The sequence below is a fragment of the Poecilia latipinna genome, unplaced genomic scaffold (genome assembly GCF_001443285.1).
Source record: "Poecilia latipinna isolate Pla-1442-1.1 unplaced genomic scaffold, P_latipinna-1.0 Scaffold968, whole genome shotgun sequence".
Classification (NCBI taxonomy): domain Eukaryota; kingdom Metazoa; phylum Chordata; class Actinopteri; order Cyprinodontiformes; family Poeciliidae; genus Poecilia; species Poecilia latipinna.
The window spans coordinates 19,259-38,007 of record NW_015113584.1 but is presented as its reverse complement, the minus strand read 5'-3'; the positions used below and the strand labels follow the sequence as shown (position 1 = coordinate 38,007).

The 18,749-nt window shown below is 37.1% G+C and overlaps 1 protein-coding gene across 2 annotated transcripts in view; it reads right to left on the bottom strand.

Annotated features, from left to right (window-relative positions):
- syt7b (synaptotagmin VIIb) overlaps nt 1-18,749 on the bottom strand; it is a 67,690-nt gene that overhangs the window by 42,450 nt on the left and 6,491 nt on the right. The window contains exons 1-3 of one of the 2 annotated variants that reach the window (XM_015049960.1): nt 9,076-9,154; nt 5,145-6,681; nt 3,720-5,110 (exon numbers count right to left, since the gene is read on the bottom strand). In XM_015049960.1, the coding sequence (XP_014905446.1) occupies nt 3,720-4,078 (359 nt within the window). In that variant the 5' untranslated portion in view covers nt 4,079-5,110; nt 5,145-6,681; nt 9,076-9,154. Of the gene's footprint in view, nt 1-3,719; nt 5,111-5,144; nt 6,682-9,075; nt 9,211-11,591; nt 11,672-18,749 lie in introns of those variants that run through there. The other variant, XM_015049961.1, reaches the window with a different exon arrangement.

The following is an 18,749-nucleotide window of genomic DNA, read 5'->3' as shown; positions in this document are numbered from 1 at the left end:
ATATCATATTTGGCTCATTCCTTTGCTTGTATGAAATTTGGCTACAGGAAACAGAAAATGAATAACAGAACAAAATTTTAAATGTCTCAGCTAACCTATCAGAAGTTTCCAAAGCCATGACATCATCGTATGAGTTTTTTCCTTTAAATCATCCTGTATAAAAACTTGTGATGATTTTGAAAACATTAATAAATAAATCTTACATATTCGTTCTCTCAATATTGTGCAATTTAGCAAATAGAAATAATTTTGGTGATTCTAACTCTTGTTTTAACTGACTTAAAACAAGAGAAATTTAATTTGATTCAACTTCAGACAGCAAGAAAAAATATGTTTATGTGTCTTTTTATTGTATGTAAACTTCTGGTTTCAACTGTAAATGAAATAGAAAGTGGTCACATTGTATTACAATTTAATTATCAGTAAAAGCATAGTCAGTAAAAGTTGTTAATCTACAATAAAAACCCCTCTCTAACAGAAGTAATGCAAGAAAAGGCATAAAGTATAAAAAAAGTAAAACCCAGTCTAATTGATAAAAATAAAGATTTGTTTGCTCAACTTAATTGCGAATATGCAATATTTAGAATAATTTAAGAACAATTTCTTATAAATGACATGCTTTACCAAATAATAAGTGGTTTTCTTCAATCTTATTCAGTGCCGCTGTGTTCAAATGTGAGAAACGCAAAAGTTAAAAATACCGCAACGATTGGAAAAAAGATAATTACGGTACATCTGTATTTAAGTCTGCAAACCAAAACAAAGAAACGCTACGATCAAAATGAACGATAAATAAAAAGATCAACCAACAAGTTGTACATTTTGAAATACTTGTAGGTGCAAAAGTCATGTTATCTTAAGTGACATAATGAAAATTTAATAAATCTCTCTGGATTGATGGTGACATTAAGCCAGACATCTGGGAGCCAGTCTCTGGGCTGATAAATTGCGCCGGTCTGTCCAGTGACACAAATCTGACACAGAATTTTTCTCATTTGGAAAATGTATTGGGAATAAAACAAGATACTCCTTTCCTTATAGGGATTTCCTGTGTCTATTCATCTGTTGAGACGCCGTACGTTTTTGTCGTCTTTTGAATAATATATGTGGCAACACTTATTCAGAAGCCCTAAGCAATGAGCACTTTTGATCTGCTGAATCCCATTAGTGACTTAGAGGGTTATTTTCAAATTTCTTCTTGCTTGAAAGTCAATTAAGAGGACTATAAACCTTGAATGATTTTGTAATTATGGGAAATTGAGGAGGGTGAAAAAACAAGGAAACTGCAAGAAAAAAAAAAAATCCTGACAGTGAAGAGTGAAGAGAGTGCAGGAGAGGCAGAGAGAGGAGAGGGAAATGCCCAGAAATAGATACCAATTCCAAGAGGAGAAATGGAAATACAGAGAAACCAAAAAAGGAGAACAGAACACAAAGTCGAGTGATGAGGGAAAAGGCATGTCACAACTTCATTTATGAAATTCAAGTTAAGATGCAGACATGTCACCTTACAGCTCGTTAAAAATGTACACACACAACGTTAAAACAAGATACAAAATAAATTAAGTTCACTTAAACAAGTTGAGAGCTTTGTTATTATCTATGAAAAAGAGTTGAGCGAAGACATGCAACTCCCAGAAATTCAGAAACAATTGCTTTCTGTCACAGAATGAGAAAGCTAACCGCATAATTGGTGAGTGATGTTCGTGTGAGGCTTGTTTTTCTCTTTACATCTGTGTGTCTCGATTGTTGAACAGATGAGTTATGCAGCTACAAATGATTTAATCATTATGTGTGGAGTGTCTTCAGTCCAGTAAAGGGGGAAATAATAATTCTAAAGTCAGTTTCTAATCTCTCTATTCAACCAAGGAGGAGACAGAGTATTATAATGAAGAGCTGCATAATAACAACTGCAAGAGAGGTTTACATGTGGAGCTTCTGCAGTGAACTCTGCTGCACCTGTTTGTCATACACTTTATTTTGCTCTGCTTTACAGAGCAGGATATTTTCATAAAGACTGATTATCGAGCCTTTCATGCAGCAAATGTGTGACGGTATTCATACCACACTGTCACAGTATGTGCAGGCATAGCAGTCCGGTCCATGCAATCAGAAAGGATTTTCACTCCCATCCAGAAGAGGACATGCATATATGTTTTTGTGCTTTCACTTACTGGCCATAAAAAAGTGTATGGAAGGCTTCACCTGCTTTTAAAAGTCCCACTGGAAACTTTTAACACTTTTAATATTGTGTTTGTTAAAGAAATGTAGAAAGAAAAGAAAAAGAAAACAATTAAAGTAACCATAATTACTTCATGTGGGCGCATTGTTTTAGCAAAATGGTATTTCTTGTGGACATGATCATCCTTTTCAATAGAACCAAGAAGCTGCTGCAGCATCCTCAATCAAACAATCAAGCCTTATGTGCAAACTAAACAACGAAACAGAGAAATTATAGGAAGTAATGCAAATCCATGCATTGCGAAATGGGGAAACCTTTCTTAAATAATAATAATAAAAAAAAAAAAACTAAAGCAATCAAAGTCTGAACAACTTATAATTACAAATGTAATAGTCATCCACATATGTTGCTTATTGGTAACTTCAAAATGTGACTAATAAATACGATAATTTATGTTCAGTGAATAATTAAACTAAATTATATGTATACTAATATTTGTATAGAAATGTTTGTATAGAAATTTGTATATAGATTTAAATTCCTGTGGAAATAATTATCTTTTTTAAATGGGACAACCAACTCGTAAACATCATGTGCAAACTGGAGTACATTCTAAAAATGTTGCATGAGTAAAAAATATTTATTAAAACAGCACCGTGATTACATATCACATATTACTTCCCAGGAAGGATTTGGTTGTGATGGTACAAAGAAGAAAACATTGCAATGTGTCTAAATAAAGTGTAAATGTGACTAAAAAGATAGAAACATTGTGCATAAAAAGTCAACAACCGATTTTGAAACTTGGTTTTCAGGGTCAATTAAAATTAGACGTTGAAATCTCTCATCCCTTGGGATGTCAGAAATAGGCTTTTCCAAATATAACTTGCATAAAGCATTGATTATAAGTACACTGTTTTTATTTAAAAGATTGCTGCTGTGGTTTCTGGTGCTAATTCTAGCTGCAATAGCACCACCATGTATGAGGCAATGTCAGCTCAGGCTCTCACCACAGTAAAGGCCCAAAACTGACACAGATGATAATGTGCATAAAGCAAAGGCATGTAGATACAAGCTAAAACAAACATATCAGTGTATATACAGTGTTTGTAGGGTATGCTTCTAGAGAATACAAAGAATTGTTTTATCAACTTTACCAAAGCCTATTGAAACATGAATGAAGTGTTGCATCATGACCTCTCGTCGTAGTTAAAATGCAAATTCTCACTTTGGTTTGATAAACACAGTCAGAGCTCAGGTGACCACAAATGAACAGACATTCAGTTTCTCAAACCTGCAAGTAGTATTTATTTTATTTGACAACCTTGATGCTCTTTGTTTCAATCTGGAGATCAGTCAGCTTTTAAGCAAGCCGACTTCTCGTGTAAACGTAGCTTTACCTCAGTCTTTGAGAGCACATGCAGGTGTTCCACTCATGCTACTTCTGCAAACTCACGTCTGTGAGTGATATCCAAACCATGCTCCTGTTGTGCCCACTGTAGCCCCTCATGCGTACCCCGTGTCACCATGCGCCACTCACTTGCTAAACCGCAGGGCTCCGGCATGCATGTGGCTCTGGACGGTCTGCCAGCGCCCGGCCTTGCTGCCCCCCGTCACCATGCTCCGAATGCTGTCGCTGCGACTTGGCCCTGCTCCTGTACTGGAGCAAGCGCCACCCCCGCCGTCACTGGCCCCTGGTGAGGGTCCAGCTCCGCCCTGCCCACCCTTATCCACGGCCCCACTGGAAGATACGATGCGGGACCACGGACAAACAGACACGGTTGGACGAGAAGAAAGGATCAAGAGAGGATTGACGAGAGACAGACGCACAAACGTACAAGGCCGGAGAGTAAAAGAGTTTTCAGTTAAGTTAGTCGAAATGGTAAGGGTAAATTTCATGTGATTCAAATTGTATCTTTTAGTTTTGGTAAAAAAAGGTAGGTAAATCTTCTTCCAGTGTCAATGTCTTATGTAGCAGGACTTTATAAAAATCATCAGCTTCTTCCCGGATCGTAAAATCAGGCAAACACAACCACAGACGACTCAAAACATGTTCCACCTAACCAAAACGAACCCAAAGTACAAAAATGGAACCTAAAAACCTAAAACAAACCTCAGGATCATTTAGCAGCAATCACCTGAAGCAATCATCTTTTTTTTTTTTTTTTCTTTTTTTTATCTCATAGTCAGTCATAGTCAGAAAAGTTTTGGTCCACATGTTTATCATTGGTTTGCTTTATTCATTTTGACATGTCGATGATCTTCATCTCCTGTAGCAGCTGTAGTCTTGCTGCTGTTTCTGGAATCATAATGCTGAAGTGTGACCCAGTTTTGTGGCCAAGCATGAGCTGTTAGACAGATGGCTTCGCATTTTACTCTGAATTACTCTAGGAAACTGAGGTGTTCATAGTCGACGGATGGCATTCCAGTCGCCTTGCTACAAAGCAAGCAGAAAATAACTTGTGTTTTGCTATCAGCTTGGAAATTGGTATGAAGTGTGTAGCCTAAAATGATTGCTACAGTCTTCATCCAGTGCAAAAACTAGTTAATGGATCCACTTTGGTGTCAGGTGTCTAAAGGAACACAAAACTGTTACTTAGTTGCAAAATGTTAGAAATGACTTCCTGTACTTTCTTCCTGTAGTTTTTCAAAACTATAAAACCATGGAGTTTTTTTTTTTTTTTTTTTTTTGCACAAACTGTACCATAAATATTGACTATGGTAATTGAGATTTGTAGAATACTGGATATAACTTAAAACTTTTAATAGCTTTCTGGACAATATGTGATCTAAACCTTGGACAGTATCTGGTCACTCTAAGGTTGCGAATTTGCAAATATCCTTTATCTGTGACCGTATTTTAACTCAATTTTTTTCTTATAATCCTTCTCAGATGTAAGGGCAGAAGCAGTAATTTTATAAATATCTATGCTGAGACAATAAAAAAGATTTCTGCCATTTTTACTTCATGTGATGATCTTTCTAAAATTTTCAGATCGTCACACGATTTTTAATATCAGACAAAGATAGTCTGTGTAAAAATAAACGGTAGTTTTCAAATAAATTCATTCATTATGAAAAACACCCAAAACTATCCAAACCAAGAATAGGCAAGCAATATCCCCTTAACGCTTTACTTAGTTCTTGTAAAATAACCAATAGCAATTGATTTTGAGTGGTTGCATTTACTTGACTTTAAGATGATTTTGGTGTTACAAATGTAGAAAATTAAAACTGAAAGCAGGTGTACTTACTTTTTTACCATCATGATACTTTTAAAAACTAGAAGCATTACAAAAAGTAGTTGGTATTTTATTTTCTGTAAAAGATTACCAACAGAAAATAAGTTTTAGTGAATTTTTCCGCAGAGACCCTTCCGTGGGGATGTATGGGGAAACTTTTGATTTTCCAAGCTCCACAGTTCTCTGGGATTTACTCATAAATAAAGAGAAATGGGCCAATTTCACCACGCAAAGCTATGGCGATGATTGGCCTGCTGGCTGGTTGAAGTGGACAGCACGGCTTTGTAATTATGCCGATGCATCATTCTGGGGTTTTAAGGCTGCAGATGCAGGTGATGAGAGCACATGGCACTAATGTCTGCAATCTCACACACCTGCAACGCTTTAATCTAATGTTTACCACCAAAGACTCCCTGTAAGAAAAGAAGAAATATTACTCAGCATGCTACAAATCCACACCTGCTGACCTGGACGGAGAGCCACAGAGACGAGTACAGACTGAACACTGACTTTAATACGGGACCTTTGGAGCAAAAACAAACCACACGACAACAGCTGCACAACAGGAGGGTGCCTCTAACAACATTTAGACAATAAGTATTTTACTTAGTGGAGGGGCACATTTGGTTAGTACATTTGGAGTTACCTTGAAGAAGATCTCTAGTAATTTTCCTTGCCTTCCAATTGACCTCTAAATTGCATATTTGTTCTGCAAAAACAAAAATAAACGTGCTGCAGCAATTGAACATGTGGGATAATGGATCACTTCAGAAATGACATTCTCACCAGTTTAATAAATGCCAATCAAAACTAAGCACTCACATTGATAGCCTAATGCAACGCAGTCCTAACAAAGGCTGCAATCACCACTCCTCGCTGAGTTTACAATATTTTCGGCGTCAGTGCACAGACAGAGTAATTGATCACCTGGAGGTTTTGAAAGAGTCAAGTGAGTTGTAATTAGAGAGGATAAGAACGAGCGGGTTCACCTGATGCCTCGGCGACCGTGTGAGATGCATCTAAATGACGGAGTGGAGGCTGATACGTAGCAGATGTTTTAACCATCCAAACACTTAATTGCTCTGCTGTTTACAAAGGAGGCACTATTTTTGGAACAGAGCTCAGTTCAGACTAGACTCAGGAGGGCTATCGGGAAGCCTTGCAGCATTTAGAGTACTACGAGCTAAAGTGGGAGTACTTACAACAAGAAGAAAACACGGAGCAAGGGGAGGAAGAGGTGAGACGGGAAAACATAAAGACCTCACACGTACAAACACAGAGAAATAAAAAGAAACTGTGAAAAGCAAAATTAAAGAACAGCTTAAAGAACAGATTTCAAGAAACGTGCACATTTGTTTTCTGGTGGGGAGCCAGAATATAAGATTGACTGTAGAACTTTGGCCAGATGCTTGGTATAACTTGGCATGAAGACTGGCAACATACCAGGAGAGCTGTTCAGAGGGAACAAAATCCTTCTGCCAAAACTTCCTACAATTACTAGTTTTTGTATTCAGTTTGAAAACAAAAACAAGCAAAAACACTTGAAATCTGCACAAATTGGCTAGATTAAAAATATTGAAAGTATGCAGAGGTTCTCGAAAGTGTGCACACTCTGGTTAAAATGGCAAATAATATGATTAATTGTTTCAAAATTTGTACCACATTGTTTGACATTTATCTTGCATAATTCAATCGAATAATAAAATGTTTAGCAAAAAGAAACAAGCGCTGGTTACCTGGATTATGTAAGCGTTCACATGAAAACTAACTCTACTGAAATACTTTTTGATTCGGCCTTTAGAGTCGAGTTCAAACCTAATAAACCTGAAGTAAAGTTTGTGTCTCCCAGGACGCGTTATTTGTATCTCATATCACAGTCAATCCGGACACAGAATATTGAAAAAAATACATCAAACAATACTGATATTAAATGACTGAAACTGGTCAGGAAAGCTGCTAAAAGGTCAGCACTCAAGAAGCTTTATGAACTTTACAACAAGTTCTGGTTCTGTTCTACATACGACACCAATCTCCTGTATTCTCAAAGCCAGGACTCAGAAGTAGGTTTGGAAGACAGAAAGTATAAAATCTCCCTAATCCTCATAGAACAGTTTGCTACAGTCTGATAACATCCCACTGAAAAATTTTAGTTGAAAAAAGTATGTTTGGGGGGGGGGGGGAAAGCAACAGAAATACCATTTATGTTTACTCGAAAAACATTGTAATCACAGAGAGATGTGGCAGCATCATGCAGTGTGTTTTGTTTTGTTTGGTATTTTTAGGTTGAACTGATTGAACCTTTTTATATCATAAGATCTCTGAACTTCAACAGCGGTGTGTACACTTTTGAGAGTCACTGCTTCAAATTTTTAAAACAGTTGAAGGAGCTCCGAGTGAATAACAATAATTTTATATCGGTGGTGTAATTTCCCAGAAACTACTGGGTTTAGTTCTTGGGGCTGCCATAATTTAAACACCTGGAAGGCTCAGAAGAGCTCATTTGTTTCCAGTCTTCATGCTAAAGTCCTGTAATTTGTTTTCCGTAGCTTCGTATTTAATCAAAAACATTTTGTTGAAGACAAGCATTAATTTTCAGATCTAACTTTCCTCCAGAAAACCAATAAGTACACTTCTGCAAATGTCAAGCTCTTTGTTCAATCTGACCCAAAACAATAAAAAAAAAGACAGTCAGCCCTCAGCGGAGAATCTAATTGCTTATAATTATTATAATTGAGCAGCTACGGTGTTTTGAGATGTAATTAATTGACCTGTTGAATAAAATATGAGGAAAATGTGCAGTGAAATCTGCTCTGAGGGTTATCTGTCTCCATGATATCTCTCCATGGGTTGCAGGTGAAAGCCAGAGAAGGTCTGGTGAGGCTCACAGGACTGTAAGCAATGGGACTGTCAAGCGTTTTCATTTGCAGGGTATGTCTGCTTTTTCTGAAGCTAACCAAGACGTTACTGTAACAATCCATTGTCAGTGGATATGCATTTTATAGAAAATGTTTCCCTGCCAAAGCCTGAAGCTGTGATTCTTGAATGAATTGAACTGGACATTTTTTAGGTGTCAAAGGAAGAACATATTTAGCATTTTATTTTCCTCATAATTTCAGTTTTATTGTGGATTTCTAGGTTTATGTATGGGATCAATGAATTGCGTTGGCTACTTTTGTGCTATCAGAACACCACCTTCTAATACAAGTGCCATTTTAAACAAATGGTTGTATGTCTGGCAGTGTTTGAGCAGTCCTCAGAATCACAGCAATATTAAAGGATGGAGCTGCACATCTCGATCAGGTGCTGCATGGCCAGCAGTGCATACTAAACACCACTGCATGCCCAAATGTAGGAACATGAGGATTATCAGGGATGAGAGGAGACTGCTGTTAAAAGACAAATGGCCAGGCAGTGTTACAAAATTAGTTTTTTTTCTTTTTTTTACTCCTCTGCGGGATATTACAGTGACCTTTTAAATGTTCAGAATGATGAATTGACCATCGTTTGAATTAGATTTGAAGAAAATTTGGGTATTTTGTCAAGCAAGAGCGGCAAAACACTTGAATAAAATAACTCCTTTACTGTTGCAGCCCCTGTTGATGACAGCCCTGTCCAGACTGAGGGGGTCCCTTACCAGCCACGACCGGGACTCACTTGGGAGTGAGGCGAGGGTCTCCGTAGGGAGCATAGGGAGACATATTTAGGAGGAACTCCTTGGGCGGGTAGGAGCTCCACCTCTGCTGCACGTTGCTGCTGTCATTGTTATTCCAAAAGTCTCTGTCTAGATCGCTGCAGCCAGAGAGAGACGGCAAAAGGTTAGACATCAGACAACGTCAAACTGTGACAGGCAGCTGTAAGGAAAGAAAACATCCACAGATGAGTGAAGTGTCTAAAAAAAACAAAACAAAACACACACAAAAAAAGAAAAAAAAAACGCCAGAGTGGAGAGAAAGGATGTGATAAACAGGGAAAAGTAAACAATAATAGTATGAAGTAATAATAATAACATAAAAACTGGACTTGATGTTAAATATAATGACAGTACGGGCTGCAGCGAGGATGAGGATTGCAGGACTGTTATAGAACAACAGAAATAGAAACATATAGGCCAGAATAAAACCATATGGTAAAAATGAAATTATAACAATCATCAATTATAAATAATAATATGATGCTTTTTCAAATATATATATATATATAAAAATCTGTAATATGATTACACCTAAGACATTAAACATTAGAATTCAAGATATCTTCATAAAAATCCCACTTATTATGAAACAAACTTATAAAATTTTGAAACATCAACTAAAAAAAACAACAACCGTGGGACTAATCTAATTTGTTGTATACAACGAACCTTAACACCCATATTTATTACTCATATATTTTTTTAAAAGATCACTTTACAGTACTTTTGAAACCAACCCTAACCTACTCGCAGATAAAGATCCTATTATTATAAATTAGCCGCTTATAAGCTCCACTTTCTTGTTTTAATGCAACCGTCCCTCTGCAGCATGAAGTGTGGCTGTGTGTCTTGCTCCAGGACATTTTGACACACAGAGCCAACAGTCTCCCAATTAATGGATGGCTACTGTATTACTAATTTACAGCTCCCTATTAAACGACTGAAAATGATGAGAAATCGCATTAAAAGCCATTTGATCATGAATCAGTGATGAGTATTATTGCTTTAAATGAGGAGAACGTCTAAAATTTCAGGGAAAAAAAAAGACAAAGGACGTTGTCATTTTTCAGCAGTCTCAACTGTAATAACGTTAATATTATGAAAATATAAAATTTTTAAAATCACAATTTATCTTCTCGGATATTGGATGTTTCCAGTAAATGGAACTAAGGATGATTTTTCAATATGCACTATATTCATGCTTTTGTTTCTGTTTGCTTAGTGTTAACAGTGTTGATGAGTGTAACTGTTATATCTTTGGAGATACATTTTCCTGCTTTTGAGTTTGTGGCTTGCCAATACCTCCCAAACATTAGCAAAAAACTTATTCTATGACTCTTTTTTTGTTGTTTTTAACTGGACTGGATGTTAGGAATTTGAAGGAAAAAAAAAAGACATATTGACTATTTAACAGATTAGCGACTTATCACAGAGGCCCCTCATCAATGTGTTAGAGATTCGTACAACAAAGACCTGGCAGTCCTTCCTCATGGTTGTCACCAGCTTGGTTTAACGCTCCTGTGGGATAGATTCTTTCTCAACCAGCATTTGTTGCATGTGTGTATGTTCGCCGTTCTGGCTTGAGCAGAACGCCACAGCTGATCCCACGACTGGACCACAAGCCGTTCTTCCTCTCTACCCCCACATTTTGGGGCACTGACATGTTGAAGAATGTTACAGTCCCAAGAAGTGGGAGATACGAGATTGTCACTTTTTTTTTTTGGTAACTTGTCTCTGTATCTTCCTGCATTAGGATCAAATTCAATGACAACAGGCCTTTTATTTTCTTCAGTTTGGGAATTGTTTCCCCATGCCATCCCACTTATTTCACTAAAAGCTGTTTGGCATTGATGGAGAGCACTTGGCAAATTTTTCTGTGCAGCTCAACCCACGAATGCATTTCCCTTCCAGATGTGGCACTATTTGAAGGGGAAATAAACTGGCTTTCCAGTGGTATAAACTTCACTGCCAAGAAATGTTATAGAACAAAAAAAACCCCCAAAATATTTCATTCTATTTTGTGCTAAGTTGAATTGACCACTCAGAGAGATCTCCACATGCTAGAGGCGACACTCAATTTAAAAGATCTGTTAAAGATGCATGAGCTCTGCAGCAACAACAGGGGAAGTTTATTCAAAAGTCATATTGTTACAGGAGAATTCAGCCGTAGTTTTATTTAGAAAATGTTTTCCATGACCCCACTGACCACTGTTCTGCAGACAACTTGAAAAAACTCATTTCTCTACACTTTGTACCTTAAGATTTTTTTTTTTAATTGATCGTCCTTGAAAATGTATTCCTACTTAAACAGTGTCATCTCATGGCGCCTTTCAGCACCATGCAGGGAGCAATCACATTACATATACACTATTACTATACATTAGCTCTGCAATCAGAAATTGGCTGTGAAAATCTGAAACTATCACCACATCATGGGTCATTTCCATGCGTCCACATCTACTCCCTCTCTGACACCTACTTGATGGCTTTATTTTCTCCTCGACCTCTCACGGAATCTGGAGAGCTGGCAGCCTCCATCCCCGGTTTATTTCTCTTCCCCTGAAAAGACATTAAGCAGAGACACAGAGACGGAGAGGGACAAGAGAGAGACAGACCTTAGAGACATGCTGCGAATGATTTATACGACTGCATTTTTTTTTGCAAGTGAAGTGTTCATTATGTAGGCTTTAGGACGGCATCAGATTCCATCAAGTGTGGTGCAAAATGATAAATGCGAGAAGAGTAATAGATCTGGTTGGATGCCAGGCTGGCGGCACGCTTCAGAGGATCAAGGTGACGAGAGACCACTTTACTCTAATGAGATGCAAAAACACACTCTGAGATGAATGAAACATGCACAAACATATCTTTACAGAGATTAAACGAAATGCTGTCCAATCCATCCGTAAATCAGACACACATATAAGCCAGTCAATATTTAAACTCCGTGGGATATGTCCATAACACCCTACAGAGGTGGCACAGCTGTAAAACGGAGCTCACACACAGGCATCTATAGGTTCCTTCTGATCACTTTAGTTCTGGAAGAGGTGAGAAATCCTACGGATAAGGTTGGTCAGAGGTGTGAACTTGAGTCGAAGTTTGAAGTCGTAAATTCAATAACTTTTAGACACACCTTGACAAATTCACAAAAAAATAAAAAAATAAAATAAAATACAAGACATGACTTGAACCTTTTGACTTGAAAAGATTTGCGCTCTCCAACCACGCAGAGAGCGCGTTTCAATCAAAAGGTGAAAAGACCTCAACCTTCTTTTGACTTGCAAAACAATGACTTTGCCCCACTTCTCATGTTAACTGTGCTGCATTCAGTGGTTTCTTCTTAGGAATCATATGCAAAAAGTAGTAACATTCCCTTCAAACCATTTGACCTTTATAAATATTAAGAAAAGTAAGCAAAATTACAAACATTGTGAGACACCAAAACATCATGCTGGAGGCTTGGTACCGTGGTATCTGTTTGTGGAAACAGATAATTATGAGTAAAGCTCTCCCTGCTTTTAAATCCTTATACTAGGTTTACATTTTACACTAAAAGTCTTAAAATTAAATCTAACATTGCAAAAAATGGCATTAAAAAAATTGGAAACCGTTTTTAGGGTTAAAGGCTCTTTTTGCGACTTGCTGGATTTTGCTTTCAGTGCTACTTACAGTCACTGACCTGCATATTTTATTGAACTCCATGTTCACTGAACTCTTGAGGGTTAAAACACAAAGCTTTTTCTTACTGAGTTACTTACGTCTTTTGTACTCAGAGTGTCGACAGTAATCAGAGAACGCGAGAGAGAGAAATGTATCATGTAGTTTTTGTAAAAAATATGTTGCTACAGTAAAATAGAAGGAAGTAACCTTCGTAAACTGAACCTCACGAGGGACTTCTGCTACATCTGTTGCTGTAATTAAACCTTTTCCCCATCAACTTGAAGTTTAAATTACATACGACACTTTTGACATCATTTCACGTCTATATTCTACAAATACTCTATGATTCATGTCTGACGATTTAAATTTAAAGGAGTGATTTGGTAAAATGACACAACAGCAAACATTATCCTGAACTGTTAACAACAAAAGGTGCATTTATGAGGGAGGCTTATGAGAGTTAGAGACATGATATCTGCATTCAGATTAAAGAAGTTAGGCATGATTGTAAGTATGAGTGAAGTTGTTGAATAATTTTCCTGTGTGAAAGAAATGTGAAATCTGTCCCACTTTGAAGTCTTCTCTGCTAATATTATTATTAACATCAGTACTATCATTCTGGAAAAAAGCAAGGATGTGCCACTGTGTAAAATATATATATATATTTTAAATATTTTTTGTGTTTTTTTGGCTTGTGTTTTGTGAGGGTTTTACACAGAGTAGCCAGAAAGATGCTGAATGGATTCCAAAAAAATATTCTTAATTTATTACAAAAAGTCCAAAAATAGTTCAAAAATGATGAATTGGGCCCAAAACTGAGGTCAACATAACAAACTACAACTTACGTAGTAACACAAAGAACTCAAGCACAAAACTGACCTAACAAACAAGACATGAGGAGAACTTAAATAGTGGCTGACCAGACCACTGCTGACACACCAAACCTGTTGAATTTAATTCTGCTAAATTAAAACCTGATGTTTGTCTTCGTATGCTGCTCCATTTTGATAAAGTAAAATGTCAACTCAAGCAAAGTAAGCTCGTTTTTCAATCGAGTCAGTGATGGGTGAGCATCCAACTTGTTTGGCCAGTCAAATATACAGAAACGATGGCAAAAATAAACACAACTCCATATGAGGCCGGTTAGTTACTGCTGCTCTAAGTGAGCAGCAACTCTGATAAAAACCTTGGCCAGCAGCACAAACGGAAGGGAGTTGAAGAACTGAAGAAAGGTTCCTGCTGTCTAATGTTTCTGGGAAACTATTTTATCCATTTTTGCATTTCTATGGGACCCCGTAATCAAGTTTTAACACAAGGCTTTCAAAACGTGGAACAAATTGTGTTATTAAATCTTAAAAGTCCAGACGGAGAGGTGTAGATGGTGGGAGCAAATTAAGTCTTTAAACTCTATTGAAAGTCCTTTTTTTTTAAACACTGATTTTTCTTATACAGTATATCTGCAGCTTTATAAAGAAATTCTATATAATATAATATTCAGGGCATTATTCAGAGTTGATTTTACCCATTATAGGGGGAATTATGGGCGCAGTTCTTTTTCATCTTTTCCCATATGATCACTTTGTTCTGTTTTTAGTCAATGTTTGGTTTCATCAACTTACGTACTGATCAATTTATTAATCTGATAACAACCTAAGACATTGTCATGTCATGTAAGCATTTAAGGCAGGGGTCCCCAAACTATGGCCCGCGGGCCGGATCCGGCCCGCCACGTCATTTGGTCCGGTTTCTTTCTCCAAAAACTAAGACCGGCCCCCGACCAGAGAAAGGAACAGCTATGTGGCCCTCGCAGGAAAAAGTTTGGGGACCACTGCCCTAAACAAAAGTACAATCTGACCAGAATGATTAATATTCATGCATCATCTACCACGTACTGCTTTAGAAGAGAGAACATCAACTGTGACGTTTCAAAAAGCATCACAACTGAAAGAAGATCATGTTAAAAAAATTTGGTCAGCGATAGAAATGTCTTCATTGCTGTCCAATAGAGGATTAATAAGAACTGAGAGCATATCTAAAAAGAAGGCATAAAACAGTTTATATATCATCTTAACTTTTTATGAGATGGACTTTGAATAAAACATTAGATCTAGCACTTGGTTTGACAGCTTAATTTTATCTCTAGTGTTTTACTCTTTAATAATAATTTCGAGGGGTAGGTAACTCAAATCATGGCTCAAGATTGAATATTAGTCCTTTATTATGCTTTATGCCATTTTGACCTCAGAAACACTATTCTACTGTATCTGGAAGTTGACGTTTATTTTTTTTAATCTATGTAGTACCATAAATAAATTATATAGCAGTGAGTGACATAGTGGGCCACCTTCACTTAAATGAAGCTTTTGATGTAGGAAGTCTTTAAGTTTTAACATTTCAATAAAAACAATGTAAAAGGCACACAAGTATTACAGCTCCTAAAATAAGTATTACAACGTAAAAGTCTGTTCTGCAAATCTGTGAAGTAGTGACTGGTGACTAATAAAACAATAAAATTTAGATAGGGCCTGTTGTATATTCTCCAAAACTTACTTTGTCTCTCGATTGATTATCTTTTCATTTATGCTCATGTAAATTTAGCAATCATGTTTACTTGTTTATTTTATTTTATTTTATTTTATTTATTTTTTTTATTTTACACTCTCAGCTTGTCAAGGATCGGAATGACATTGCTTTCCATTAAGTCAGGAACATGTGAATTATGAACTGATGTACATTGTTCCTTAAAAATATTTAAAAAGGTTAAATATGTATTATTCCATATGCTTTAGTGTTGTTTTTATTTATCTCTTTTTTTCACAAACTTTATTCAGCAATGGCTTTTCAGTAGAATCTGCATTGAGACAGACATTTAGAAGCTTGTTGCAGGTGTGGATTACATGCTGTGTATTTTACTACGACACTGAAGAGGCGCGCCACAGACTTGATCTTGGCGCTGCACTTGTCAGAAGATATTTATAACAGATATTGCGTTATACGGTTTGCTCCTGGTGAAAATGATGCTGATATTCAGTGACCTGGTTGTACTGATGCATTTGCGGTGTTATGCTCTTCAGTCCTTTTCTGTATAAAAGGCCCTTGGTTACTGTTTTTTTTTTTTTCTGACTTTAAGGTCTAATTATGGAAAAGGTGAAAAAGAAAATCCTAAATAATCTTTAATTTTTAAAATTGTAAATCACGAATAGATATGAGTTTGACCTTTGTCCTGAGTCTGTTCCTGTTTGTCCTAATCTAGTTTCTGTAGTTCATGTTTTCAGGGCACAACCGTTTCATTTTATATTCACACCTGCTTACAGGTCACTTCCCAGCTGACCTTCACAGCACATCTTTGGATTGTTAGGAGCTCCCCAGAGAGCAGTACACACATATGAAGACTTCATGCCTTCTTAAAAGTCCCAGGCAAGCAGCAGCTTCACACAGAGGACCGGGGATAGTGCTAACCATCAAGACCCTGTACTGCCACGAAACCCTGAAAGGAGGTCAGTCTGACGTCAGGCCCTGCTCAGCTGAATGAAACTGTGTGCCATGAATTATATATGAAAGCGAATAGAGTCTCCGAAGAGCAGCTGTGTCAAAGTTTCCAATGAAATGTAAGTATGCATTGCAGCTTTCCAAAACAAAAGCACGTGAAGAACAACATACAAAAGGTTTTGAGTTCTGTAGAAAAACGCAGAATAATCCAGTTAACGTTTGACCAACACCAACATTCTCAATCTGATAAAGGCTTCTTAAAAGTCTCGCTTTATGGAAGCAGGTGCAATCAAAAATAGTTGTAAACCTAATGGAGTTTTAATAATCCAATGATATGAATGCTTATGACTATCTGAATAACCTAAAAAAATAAAATAAAATAAAATAAAATAACATCGATTATAGATTAAATCATATTTAGATTTTTTTTTATTTTAATCAATCAATATGTTCTGTTTTGCTGTTTTGGTTCTCGTTTAAAATGCCAGTTTTACTTTTTAACATGACAGGCTTGGTACAGACATTATTCACTATTTTTGAACTGACAGGTGAACTAAGTATTTGTGTTGAAAAAAACAAATGTCAAGCTGCCTGGAGCCTTTAAGCTTTCAGACACGACAAGCAAAATGCTTATCTTACTACAACTTTCAGAGTCCTGCAGACAGATAGCCTATTTTTATATTCTAGTTTATCTATCTCTAATGCATACACAATAAACTCCATTATTTATCAAGCCACATCTCATACGCCATGCACAGCGGCACAAACACTGTCAATAGACGGCAAAGCCAGGGGGCCTAACCTGATATGTACCTTTCACATCCAGCTGTTACACTGTAAACACGCAGGATAATATCAGATTCAGGAAATGAGAGACACATTTCTAACAGTCGAGAATATACTATCAGCTCGAGCTCATCTATCATTAACGAGAATGATAAAATCTTCAGGTGAGAGAGAAAGGGCGGAGAAGGTACAACATCGAGAGTGTGTGGGAGGATGTGAGAAACACAGAGGATGATCTGGAGGACGGGGAGAAACAGGAGCGACTGAGTGAGACGACCAAGCAGGGAGGCATGTGAAAAACAGAAAGAGACAAGATTGAGGGAGCTTGAAAAAGAATGTAGAATAATGAAGCTGTGCGGAGGATGATAAAGATGCAGCATGAGATGAACTGGACAGACTGTGATTTGCTCTTCAGCTCTCTTAAGTCGTGCTGTCATGGTGTTTGTTACACACTTGGATGTTCGACACCTTTTCTTCCTGCTCATCTGTAAGCCTTTATGGCAGTTCCTGCTTCTGTCCCACATCTCCTCCTGCTCTCCTCCCCTCTTTTTCTCCCGCAAACATCTCGTGGCAAGAAGCCAGACAGCTGCACAGCTACGGACAAACTAATTTATACCTCTGACAGATTTAGGTATGAAAAAAATTTTAATTTCCCAACATTCTTTTTTGACTGGAAGTCAAATTATCATTTTGGAATGGCCCGCCCAGCCTCGACTTGAATTTGATGGAGAATCCACGGAAGAGCTAAAGGTTGAGGTGATGACAAGGAGTCCTGCCAAACTCACCAACTTGGAGCTCAAAATACACAGAGTGGAAAGATTACTGACCAGCTTGATTACTGTAACGACGGAGACGGAGAAAAGTATAAATAAATTCAACATATCAAAAACAAATATTTTTTATTCACACTTTAATATTTCTTAAGCAGAAATTGAGAGAGTGTGCACAGAGTCTCAGACCCATCAAGTGCTCCACATTTATATAAAAAACCAAGTAAACCTTGAATGCTCCAAGTTATTGAAGTACTTTTATAGATTAAAACTCAAAACGTTCATTAAAGTGAAAAAGAAAAAAAAACATATACTGTAAGTTCAAGGAAATTACTTTGCTCATCAGCGAAAGCAATAATGAATCCATGACAAAAAGTATTATAAACTTCTGGACATGAATAACTCAAATCTGATTCAGAACGGTTCTGCGCACTCAAAAGATGTCACACACTTATTTTCTGGAAATTATTTGATCCATAATGCCATCCCAAAAACAGGATGTGACGTGAAAACACAAGTTCAGTTTGTAAACTACTGTCTAATCACAAGCTTGAAATACATTGCAAAATTCAGAATAGATTAGATTTTTGTAGGGGGTGGCGGGGGGAGTGAGAGGAAGCTTATTATGGGACTTTCTCCTGTTTTTCTCCTCTGGTTAAATTGGATCAGCTGGAGGGTCCCTGATTATCAACATGCCTGCATGCGCACTGCTCCACAGGTGAGGAGGTATTGTGCTGCTGCTGACTGATCTGTGCATGTTTCTGTGGGAGTTGAAGCGATAATTGGTTTTATGAGCTCAGTGTTGGGGAAAAAAAAAAAAAACTAGGCTGGATGCAGTTGGAGGAATTTCTGCATCCACAATTGTTTTTATGTCTGATTATTTATTTTTTGTTATAATGCATTAAAAAACTAAAAAAAGAAGTGTGTGT